This window comes from Myxocyprinus asiaticus, chromosome 5 (genome assembly GCF_019703515.2).
Source record: "Myxocyprinus asiaticus isolate MX2 ecotype Aquarium Trade chromosome 5, UBuf_Myxa_2, whole genome shotgun sequence".
In the NCBI taxonomy this organism is placed as follows: domain Eukaryota; kingdom Metazoa; phylum Chordata; class Actinopteri; order Cypriniformes; family Catostomidae; genus Myxocyprinus; species Myxocyprinus asiaticus.
This window is the reverse complement of record NC_059348.1, coordinates 42,825,319-42,837,572: the sequence shown is the minus strand read 5'-3', so window position 1 is coordinate 42,837,572 and position 12,254 is coordinate 42,825,319. Positions and strand designations below refer to the sequence as shown.

Below are 12,254 nucleotides of genomic sequence, written 5' to 3'. Positions count from 1 at the left end.
TGCAGGGACACGAGGTCTGGTGCTGCTCTGCCTCTACCAGCATCTGCAACTGACTATGATGAACTTAAAATATATTTGAACAAGTATATTCGTTAAACAGAGATGGAATGTGTCAAATGGATCAAACAAAAACCGCATCGGAGAATACAAGTAATGGAAGGGATTGACAAACAAGCATTTATTTTTTTTTAATCGAAGGTGCCACACCGTTCCGAACCATACCGGCCCAATTTAACCCCTGGCCATCCGGGTATTTCTCACTTACTGCTTCATGAATACTGTGAATTCGGACATACTACTCCATTGGCATACTGTTTTTGGCATGCTATATGGTAGAGAAGTATGGATATTCAGACACAGTGTCACATTGCACAATAATATCTCTTATTACCATCTTCACTCGCGTGACATCTCTGACACTCTGGTTTGCAGCAGCCTTCTTGAGCATGTTGTTGCTTTCGGCCAATGACAAAAATAGAAAAATACTACACATTTCTGGTGCTGTTTTGTGATTGCTTGGGTGGTCTATAGCCCATCTTCAATGTTTGTAAAACACAGCCAGCCCCTATATTTCTTTCAACCAATGAATGCACAAATCGGAAAAAATAAAATATTTTATTTAAAACCGTGTTTCCCAAATGTTTGGTTGGGCAAGACTCACGTTTGGATGGGCTCAGCCCATTTTCCATTTTGAAAAAAATCAACCTAAAAATCTTTTACTTTACTATAGAATAAAGTCTAATAAATATACATAGTAAAAAGTAGAAATATTTATATATATATATATATATATATATATATATATATATATATATATATATATATATAATAAAAAAAAAAAAGATTTGACAGACAAAATATTTCTTGCTTTAAAATTATACATTTTCACTATTTGACTTTACTGTTCACACTTTTTCCTTTCCATTTGCAGGTCCTCATCCTGATCTTTTCCCTTTGTTCCCCTTGTGAGCTTCTGTGGTTATCTTTTAATTCCTCTTTATATCCCCTCTGTCTTGGTGTTACTAAAATTATTTATTCTCTCTTCAACCGGCTGTTCAATGGCAGGTTGGTTGCTGTAACTGGAGGAGGCCTTTCTCCTTTACCCTCTGCTGTTGCTTTTTTTTCAGGATCCTGCTCTTTGTTCTTAATGACTATACTTTTCTTCTCTTCATCCACCTTCAAAATAGCCTTCTTTGTCCAGTCACTGTTAGGATCCAAACACAGTGTTCTCCCAGATACCATCCAAACCCTGAAAATGGAAGAATGGTTTTCGTTACTGCTATTTCTTTGCTGATTTATTGTCTTAGAACTAGTTTTCTTAATTAGCTTCTCTTTAGCTTTCAGTGTATTGTGTTTTGGCTGGTGGTCCATGCTAGTAAGTTAATCTTTTCAGCAGGGTTGTGTCCCTTTTTATGGATTTCTAGTAATATTCATTTCATCGCTGTAATTGCAATTTCTGTGTATAACAACATAAACACAAGAGGTGGTATAGTATCTTTTAACTATGATCAGTAGGGCTTGTCCTCGTATCAAGGGACATGCTTACTTACACAACTGCTCCTATGGGACACATCGGTTTAGTTTGATTTCTGTAGTCCAATACTCTTTTCAAAGGTGGTCTGGTGTGTCCAAGACTAAGACAACAACTTACTGGAGGTCCATCTTCTGTACAAAAAAAAAAAAAAATAATTACTCAACATTTCTTTAGACTATTCCATATTTGTTGCCTAATTCTGCATTAAATGTTTTCATTTTTCACTGTCTGAAACAAAAAAGGTACACAAAAACACTCAGTGCCGCAAGTACTCAGTCCTACACGAGCAGAGCTGAAGAGGTAAATCTCAAAACCACATTTGCACTAGCTTTAACTTTACTCTTGAATACGTGCTCACAATTTCACATCGTACCACAAGTTATAATAGTGTAGAGGAAAACTCACCAGCAAACACACTGAAGGCCCCCAGAGTAACCCAAAAAACAGAAATGGTGAGAATCGGCATCGCCTTGATCATGTAGAATGGCCAAACTGCTCTGACTGAATTCAGATGATAGTATTATTAAAGGAGGTGGAAACCTCACATCTGCCTACCGCTCTATTGTGGTAACATGGGTGCCCAATGGTAGACATGACTTGAACTGGGTTTCAGTTGTTGATTCATTAACCCATAAGTTTGAATAAAGGTTATGATAAAGTGGTCGGAGTGCCCACTGGAAACAGAATACACCCCCAGTTAACAGTTGTCCTTCTCACAGAATTACTGACCAAAAGTATGCCCAGAGTATTATCACTTCTTTTGACATTGCTCATATCAAAGCTGACAGGTGTTCTGTAATAGATGTAATATGGACATAGAAATACTTGAATCCTTTTTTATATCTCATCCTTGTTGATGTAGATGTGTCCTTTAAGGTTCTAGACTGGTAACCAGAAGGTTGCTTGCTGGTTAAATCCTCACAAACAGCGAGCCACAAGCCATCACCCTTGTGCTCTTGAGCAAGGTTGCCCCAGGGAAATCACCCATGTAAAAAAATAAAAGTTAATAATGACATTCTTCTATTGCAACATTGTGTGAAGGTTTTAGCAAATTCCACAAGTCTTGATTGTTGCAATAATAAAATAAAAATTGTACAGATACATTTATGGTGGAGGAGTAGCGATTACCTACTCCCACTGTGATCCTGAAATAACAAAGAGACCACTGACCAGACTTTGATGATAGCATTATCAGACAAGTAGACAACCTCACATCTGCCTGCCCATTACAGGTAGTTCTATTTATGGTAATATGGAGGCCCAATGGAAGACATGACTTGAAATGAGCTTCAGTTGTAGACAGAGGATTTATTTATTCCCCCACAGTCTGGAATTAAAAGTAGTCATAGTGAAAATACATCCACAGTGGTCTGATGTGACACAACATGGTGACTAAATATGGGACCCATTAATTGTTGTTAATTTTTGTTGTTTCTTAAAGTCATGGGTTAAATGTTTATTTGGATAAATAAGAATGTACAATCCAGTTGCAGATGGAGCTCAAACCTACATGACCCTCAAAATTGACCCTATTTACTTTCTTAATGCATGTTCCTGGTCTTATTGGGCACGATTCATTGATGCACATTAATTTAAAATATAGAACACATTATTTTTTTCTTAATTGTGATTAAGGCATGTACCGATTTGACATTAGATTCTGACATTTTATTCAGCTCCATGTGAGTTCTGAACACTGGTTAGAGGGTAGAACCCTTGCGATGTGTCCAGCGGGGACATAATACTCCTATACACACTAGAAACGAACACAAATCAGTGAGTCAGTGCCGGAGAAGGGACCTCTTATGAAACAAACACTGATGGGACTTCTGACAAAAGTTCTTTGCAACTTTTGTAAGTCAGCATTTAACCACATAAGCACATCAATTCTTACAAGCCTGCCGCACAGCTTGTTCTCCCATGGATGGTCTGTTGATCCGCTCATATTTAACAATTTCAACTTTGTACCAATTGCCGCCGAGCTTCTGAAGTGTCAGCTAATGATTACCAGAAAATTCGGATGAATTATATTTCCATCGGCAGTGTCAGTGCTAAAAGCAAGATGTGCTTTTTATATGGAGTTCAATGCAGCACTTGCTGCCCTGAAACAAATCATGTGCATTCCATATCCAAAGTGAAAAGACAGCCTGATGACGATAAATATTGTGGAGGATGAGGGTTTAAGAGATTTAATGCACATTGCTATAACAGTCATGTTACTTGAATTGGTGCTATTTTAGTGAATTTCTGTATTTGTACCTTGGAGTTTGAAAATGTTAATAAAGCATTATTGTAATTATTATTACAATAATGCTTTATTGTATATCTATTTACAAGCTTTACTTGTATATCTATTGTGTTCTATTCTTTCCAAAGAAGTAAATAAATGCATTTTGACAGGAAATAAGAATATATAGTCAATTTTCAGCACTTTTAACTATGAAAAATCATGACATTAATCACGATTAAACATTTTAATCTACTGACAGCACTAATAAACCTGTATATACTTTTGTTTTTCGCAGAAGTCATTCTTGTTTGAAACAACATAATGGTAAGAAAATGATGACAATTTTCTTTTTTTGGTGAATTATTCCTGTTGTACTGATTACTACAAACTCATATAATCAGTAGGGTTGTTAATATCTCAAGAATCCAGGCAAAAACTACATTCTAGATTCTATGTATTTAGTGTTATCAAAAATGTTAATAATATTTGTCATCTTGGACAGTAAAACCTGGATATAAATACATGATTTTGAATGTTCTGTCTGTGCATGAGTCAAAAAGTGGACAGTTAATTAGAGAGGAAAATAAGAGGTGTACAAGACAAACTCTAAACCAACTAAAACTACATTGACATGTGAAAGTGCTCCTTGGCTTATTTACATTTTACTGTGCTTCCTGTGTCATCGACAGCATATACTGTAAAGCATAATATCGTCAGGCATCTATTCAACTGTATGTATGCCTCTAGGGCATGAACAAAAATACTATTAATAATACTATTATGAATACATGTAGCAGAAAATAATTGTTTTGACATACTTGTGTGATAGCATTTGCTTTGCTAAGGGAGAATGCTGAAGGGTTAGGGTCCCATCATCAGCAAATGCTTTGAGAGGCTAATCAGAGATTACATCTGCTCTTTGCTGCCTGCCTCACTGGACCCACTGCAGTTTGCTTACTGCAGCAACCGCTCCACTGATAATGCCATAGTATACACTTTACACACTGCTCTCTCCCACCCGGACAAAAGGAACACCTATGTGAGAATGCTGTTTGTGGACTACAGCTCAGCATTCAATACCATTGTGCCCTCCAAGCTTGACCTGAAACTCCAGGCTCTGGGCCTGACCAGCTCCCTGTGCAGCTGGATCCTGGACTTCCTGTCAGGCAGATGCCAGGTGGTCAGAATGGGCAGTAACATCTCTTCCCCACTGACCCTTAACACTGGTGCTCAACAGGGCTGTGTTCTCAGCCACCTCCTGTATTCCCTTGTACACACACGACTGCGTGGCCACACACAGCTCCAACATCATTGTGAAATTTGCAGATGACACAATGGTGATGGGCTTGATCACCGATAATGATGAGATGGCCTACAGAGAGGAGGTGTGCGCTCTGACACACTGGTGCCAGGAGAACCACCTCTCTCTCAATGTCAAAAAGACCAAGGAGCTTGCAGTGGACTTCAGAAGACAGGACAGAGAGCACACCACTATCACCATCAATGGGACACCAGTGGAGCGGGTCAACAGCTTTAAATTCCTCAGTGTTCATATCACTGAGGACCTCACATGGTCTGTTCACACTGAGACAGTGGTGAAGAAGGCTCATCAGTGCTTCTTCTTCCTCAGGCGACTGAGGAAGCTCGGTATGAGCGCCAACATCCTCAGACCATTTTACACATGTACTGTGGAAAGCATTCTAACTGGCTGCATCACCGCCTGGTACAGAAATAGCTCCACCCTCAACCGCAAAGCTCTGCAGAGGGTGGTGCAAACTGCCCAACACGTCACTGGAGGTGAGCTTCCCTCCTTCCAGGACATCCACACCAGACAGTGTATGAGGAAAGCTTGGAGGATCATCAGAGAATCCAGCCACCCATGCCATGGATTGCCCTCATTGCTACCTTCAGGCAGACGGTTTCGCAGCATCATGTCCCGCACCAGCAAGCTGTGGGAAAGCTTCTATTTGCTGGCCACAGACTGCTGAATTCAAACTAATAACATCACCACTGCATAACCCCACCCCATCTTCCCGTGCATTGCACTTTATAAGTTATCAGTTACACTGGTCTCAGACTGATTGTTACACAGTACTGAATGTTTTATGTACCACTCCGGACAGGCATACACTCCAGCATTGTAGACTGCACTATCATCATTACTCTGTGTCCCTTGGCACTCCATTTGCACTACTGTATACTGCATTGCTCACCATGCACATGATCACCCTATCACTGTTGTTATTACATATTGTTTTATACACACTGTTTATCTCATTATTCTATATATTAGGTATATTATATATTCATATTTATATATTAGTCCTTGTGAACTGTACATTGTATATTATCCGTGCATTAGTACTATGTCTAAGTGTATATCTGTGTATATTGTATATGTAAATATTGTTCATACTGCACATGCATCTATTGTGTATTTAGTGGTCTGATATTTGTCCACACTCCATAGTTGGTGAGCATCCACTCAAGATTTGCACACCTGTGCACTTGTGGATATGGTGTTGTGACATTAAAGGGATTTGATTTGATTATGATTTGAAGCACATGTCTTGGAAATAACATGCGTGGAAACACAACAAGGGGTGGAAACCCCTCAATGAAGGTCTTAATACTGTATATATTAGTAGGTTCTTCCTACAGTGTGGTCTGCAACACTCATGCAGTTGCAGATGCTTAGCATCGCCACCATTTAACCCACACATTGAGCTCTGACAGAGGTTTGTTCTCAAACACCCTCTACACTACAAGTATGGAAATAGTGCCATTGAAACATCTACCATCTTGCCACTTTCCTTGAATGTTCGTTAATAAGTTAGACTTAAATGTTGACACAACCTTGTTTGAAATTAAGAATGTCAGTTTTCCAGGTCATCATGTCTAGTAGAGTTTTGCTAGTCAATGTGCTTTTCTGTAACTCAAATAACTCTACTATAAATTCCATATTTTAGGCTCCAGGCTTCTGTAACCTATGTGTGATAAAGAGGACTGGAAAACCACAGGGAGGTATACATGTATGTATTACAATGATTTGCCGAGTTAACCACCAGAAAGAAATAAGGACATGTATATTCCTCAAATTGCTGAGGTGGGTTTGCAGACAAAAATAACCTATAAAAGCCCCATAATTATTTGTGCACTGGAATTATATCCGCAGAGCTGTCAATTTCAGAATATTCACTATTAGTTTTGCCCTTTAGAGTATTTAATTTACAATACTTACGGTCAACAATATATTGACCAAAATATATATATATTTTTAATATTATTTACATCAATTATATTTTTACAAAACTGCACAATGATGACTCTAAGACTTTATAGATATTACAGCTTAATTTTCTGTTAAAGCTGCTTTGAAACTATGTGTGTTGTAAAAAGCGCTATACAAATAAAAATGACTTGACAGTATTGTTAATATCCATTTACAATTAATTACAGTAGAAATGTGTCTTTCACATAGGCATTTTGTTGAAATTTACCCTAACCAAAAGTTTTGTTCATGATGTCTGTGGAGGGCTTCATTTATCCAGTTTACACTGAGATTTTTTTAAGAAGCAATAAGATTTGGTTTATCATGGTTTAAAGGAACATTCCAGGTTCAATACAAGTTAAGCTCAATCGACAGCATTTGTGACAATGTTGATTACCAAAACAAATGATTTTGACTAGCCTTTAATTTTCTTTAAAAAAGCAAAAATCTGTGTTACAGTGCGACACTTACAATGGAAGTGAATGGGGCCAATTTTTGAACATTAAAATACGTCATGGTTACTGGTGTAACCTCCGTTCCCTGATGGAGGGAACGAGACGTTGGTGTCGATGTAGTGACACTAGGGGTCACTCTTGGGAGCCCGAGACACCTCTGGTCTTTGATAAAAGGCCAATGAAAATTGGCGAGTGGTATTTGCATGCCACTCCCCCGAACATACGGGTATAAAAGGAGCTGGTATGCAACCACTCATTCAGGTTTTACGCTGAGGAGCCGATATAAGGTCTGGCCATTTCAGCGGGAAGTTCAGCGTTGTGGCAGGAGGGACCAACGTCTCGTTCCCTCCATCAGGGAACGGAGGTTACACCAGTAACCATGACGTTCCCTATCTGTCACTCACTCGACGTTGGTGTCGATGTAGTGACACTAGGGGTCCATATACAAAACGCCACAAGGCTGAACTGTGTTACGTGAACTGGCGGTTTGTGGTGGGCAGACTTGCTGTGTGCCTCATAGCCAGCACACCAGGTCGACACGTAACCTCCCCCAACACAGTTATGAGTGTCGAACGGCCCTTTTTGGGGACAAGTCGACTACCCAGAGATAGAGACAGGCTTAACCCAGTCGTGGCCTCTTTCCCCTTCTCTTTTTCCACTCCCTAAAAAAGAAGGGGGATTATCCGACTGGGCCGCCAGGTCTAGTCGGGGGGTGTCCCTCCCAAGGGGAGGACACCGCAGAGACCACACCTCGCCCCAAGAGAGGGGGGGATATTTAAGTGGAAGAATACATCACATGGTCTTTCCAACAATGTGGAGAGCCTTCAAGGTAGATCCTGCCCAATGGGGGAGGAGTTACTACAACATGGAGACTGAGGGGCTCTGCCCAAGGAAGAAGCAGTTTGCCAGTAGGGAAACGAACTAGCGGAAGATATAGATCGCATGGGGTTAGCCTTACAGGGAACCGCCACATGCGGAGCACCTACCCCAGAACCGGGCTCTTAGTCAGCGCGTGTACTGGGCCGGCAGCGAGTCTCTCCGAAAACTCGACTGCCACAGGGCTCGGAGGAAGTCAACCAGGGAACAACTTTCGTGAACACTACTGGGAATTAACAGCGCACGTCTTCAGCTCAAAAGGAGGTGGAAGGTGCTATGTGCAAGCGATACACCCGGCCGGCTATCCCGGGCTTATCCGCTTGTGTTGCGTGCCACTACCTGGGACGAAACCGGTTCCACCCGGAGGTTGTAGAACCTTGCAAAGGTGTTGGGTGTTGCCCAGCCCGCTGCTCTGCAATGTCTGTTAGAGAGGCACCTCTGGCCAGGGCCCAAGAAGCCGCTACACCACGGGTAGAATGGGCTCGTAGCCCTACCGGGGGCGGCATGTTTTGGGCGAGACATGCCATAGTTATGGCGTCAATGAGCCAGTGGGCGATCCTCTGCTTGGAGACAGCGCTTCCTTTCTTCTTTTCTTTTTTTTCTTCTTTCCGCTGTGCACCAAAGCAGACAAAGAGCTGCTCAGAGATTCTAAAGCTCTGCGTGCGATCCAAATAGATGCGTAAAGCGCGCACCGGACACAGCAACGACAGGGCTGGGTCTGCCTCCTCCTGGGGCAGTGCTTGCAGGTTCACCACCTGGTCTCTAAAAGGAGTGGTGGGAACCTTGGGCACATAGCCCGGTCGGGGGTCTCAGGATCACGTGAGAATAGCCCGGACCGAACTCCAGGCACGTTTCGCTGACAGAGAACGCTTGCAGGTCACCTACCCTCTTGATGGAAGTGAGCGCAGTCAGGAGGGCAGTCTTCAAGGAGAGTGCCTTAAGCCCGGCTGACTGCAAAATTCAAAGGGGGCTCTCTGTAGACCCTGAAAAACTACAGAGGTCCGATGAGGGAACAAGGCGTGGCCTGGAGGGATTCAGCCTCCTGGCACCTCTTAGGAACCTGATGATCAGATCATGCTTCCCTAAGGACTTACCGTCGACTGCGTCATGGTGTGCTGCTATGGCAGCAATGTACACCTTCAAGGTGGAAGGGGACAGCCTCCCTTCCAACCTCTCTTGCAGGAAGGAAAGCACTGATCTGACTGCGCACCTCTGGGGGTCTTCCTGATGGGAAGAACACCACTTAGCGAACAGACACCACTTAAAGGCATACAGGCGCCTCGTAGAGGGAGCCCTAGCCTGAGTGAATGTGTCTACCACCGCAGGTGGGAGACAGCTTAGGTCTTCCGCGTCCCGTCCAGGGGCCAGACATGTAGATTCCAGAGGTCTGGGCGCGGGTGCCGGATGGTGCCCCTTCCCTGAGAAAGAAGGGCCTTTCTCAGGGGAATTTGCCCGGGGGGAGCTGTTACGAGGAGCGTGAGGTCCGAGCACCACGTCTGGGTGGGCCAGTAGGGTGCTTACCAGGACGACCTTCTCCTCGTCCTCCCTGACCTTGCACAGGGTCTGTGCGAGCAGGCTCACTGGGGAAAACGCATATTTGCGAATGCCAGGGGACCAGCTGTGTGCCAGCGCGTCTATGCCGAGGAAGGCCTCGGTGAGGGCGTACCAGAGCGGGCAGTGGGAGGATTCTTGGGAGGCGAACAGGTGCACCTGTGCCTGACTGAATCGACTCCAAATCAGCTGGACCACCTGAAGGTGGAGTCTCCACTCTCCCTTGAGGGTAACCTGTTGTTACGGCGCGTCCGCCGAAGTGTTGAGGTTGCCCGGGATGTGAGTGGCTTGCAGCGACTTGGTGCTGCTAACTCCGTTGGAGGAGACGGCGGGCGAGTTATGACATACAGCGGGAGCGCAGACCACCTTGGCGGTTGACATATGCTACCGCTGCCGTGCTGTCTGTCCGAACTAGCACGTGCTTGCCCTGGATCAACGGCCGGAACCTCCGCAGGGCCAGCAGAATTGCCAGTAACTCGAGGCAGTTGATGTGCCAACGCAGCCGCGGACCCGTCTAGAGGCCGGCGGCTGCGTGCCCGTTGCCAACAGCGCCCCAGCCCATTTTGGAGGCGTCTGTCGTGACCACGACGCGCCTGGAGACCAGTTCTAGCGGAACACCTGCTCGTGGAAACGAGAGGTCGGTCCAAGGGCTGAAAAGACGGTGACAGACCGACGTAATGGCCACGCGGTGTGTCCCGTGGCGCCATGCCCATCTCAGGACTCGAGTCTGGAGCCAGTGCTGAAGCGGCCTCATATGCATCAACCCAAGCGGGGTGGCCACCGCCGAGGACGCCATATGCCCCAGGAGCCTCTGAAAATGTTTCAGTGGAACCGCTGTTTTCTGTTTGAACGCCTTCAAACAGGCCAGCACCGACTGGGCGTGCTCGTTCATAAGGTGCGCCGTCAAGGAGACTGAGTCCAACTCCAAACCGAGAAAAGAGATGCTCTGAACTGGGAGGAGCTTGCTCTTTTCCCAGCTGACCCGAAGCCCTAGTCGGCTGAGGTGTGAGAGCACCAGGTCCCTGTGTGCGCATAACCCGTCTCGAGAGTGAGCTAGGATTAGCCAGTCGTCGAGATAGTTGAGAATGCGAATGCCCACCTCCCTTAACGGGGCAAGGGCAGCCTCTGCGATCTTCGTAGATATGCGAGGAGACAGGGACAGGCCGAAAGGGAGGACTTGTACCGATACGCCTGACCCTTGAACGCAAACCGCAGGAAGGGTCTGTGTCGAGGAAGGATCGAGACGTGAAAGTATGCATCCTTCGGGTCTACCGCCACGAACCAATCTTGATGCCGGACGCTCGCTAGAATGCGTCTTTGCGTCAGCATCTTGAACGGGAGTCTGTGTAAGGCTCGGTTCAGTACTCGCAGGTCCAAGATTGGCCGCAACCCACTGCCTTTCTTCGGTACAATGAAGTAGGGGCTGTAAAACCCCTTCTTCATCTCGGCTGGAGGGACAGGTTCTATTGCGTCCTTCCGTAGGAGGGTAGCGATCTACGCGCAAGGTAGCAGCGTTTCCATCTTTCACCAAGGTGAAGTGGACACCGCTGGACCTGGGCGGATGCCCAGCGAAGTGAATCGTGCAGCCGAGTCGGACGGTCCGGACCAGCCCTCGCGACGGACTGGAAAGCGCAAGCCATGCGTCCGAGTTCCGCGCAAGGGGGACCAAAGGGACAACGTCATCGGATGTACCGGCGGGTGAGGCCTCGCGGCGGGGCGGAGCTTGAGGTGCCACACCACATCGTGGCCGTGCTGAGTCCGAGGACATCGAAGCACTTACCTGGCACCTTGTGACCACCCCCGGAACAGCCTGGGACGGGGGAGGAAGAGGCCTGTCCTCATGACCCGTGGAGACTGTCACATCGGGGGCGGATTTGTGCCACAGCTGGGCGCTCAGGGCGGGAGACCGCTGCTGGAGCGCCAACCTGCCAAATGGAGTGGTGGACGGTGGTCGTGATGCCAGCCGTACACACCGAATATGTGACCCAGAGAACAAGGAAACCACTCTTGCGGAGCTCATGAGTACTGCAGCCACTTGGGCATGCAGCGCAATTAAATGCAAAAGGTAACAAAAAGAAGATCTACCAGCTCCAGAGCAGCGGGTTTCGTTGTCCCTGGGTCGCCCGTCTCAGGGGCGCTTCGAAGACCTCCGTGGGTTCTTCGGTGCCGGCTGTGAGACGGGTGGCGTCGGCTTCCTGCGGTGGGCTCCACGCCAGGGCCGGAGGAGCGGGCTGCGGCGGAGCCGGTGCAGTCACCGCAGGGGGACGCCCTCTGCGATGAGTAGATGGGGGGATCTTGAGCCACGCCAGGGCAGGACAAGCCGGCTAGCATCCATCT

At 45.7% G+C, this 12,254-nt stretch overlaps 1 protein-coding gene across 1 annotated transcript; it reads right to left on the bottom strand.

Annotated features, from left to right (window-relative positions):
- Positions 1-907: 907 nt before the first annotated feature.
- Positions 908-2,028, bottom strand: LOC127440517 (C-C motif chemokine 2-like). The gene is made up of 3 exons (XM_051697147.1): positions 1,940-2,028; positions 1,551-1,665; positions 908-1,249 (listed from the first exon to the last, which is right to left on the bottom strand). The coding sequence occupies exons 1-3, from the start codon at positions 2,010-2,012 to the stop codon at positions 1,033-1,035; spliced, it is 405 nt and encodes a 134-aa protein (XP_051553107.1). The 5' UTR covers positions 2,013-2,028; the 3' UTR covers positions 908-1,032.
- Between the last annotated feature and the right edge of the window lie 10,226 nt (positions 2,029-12,254).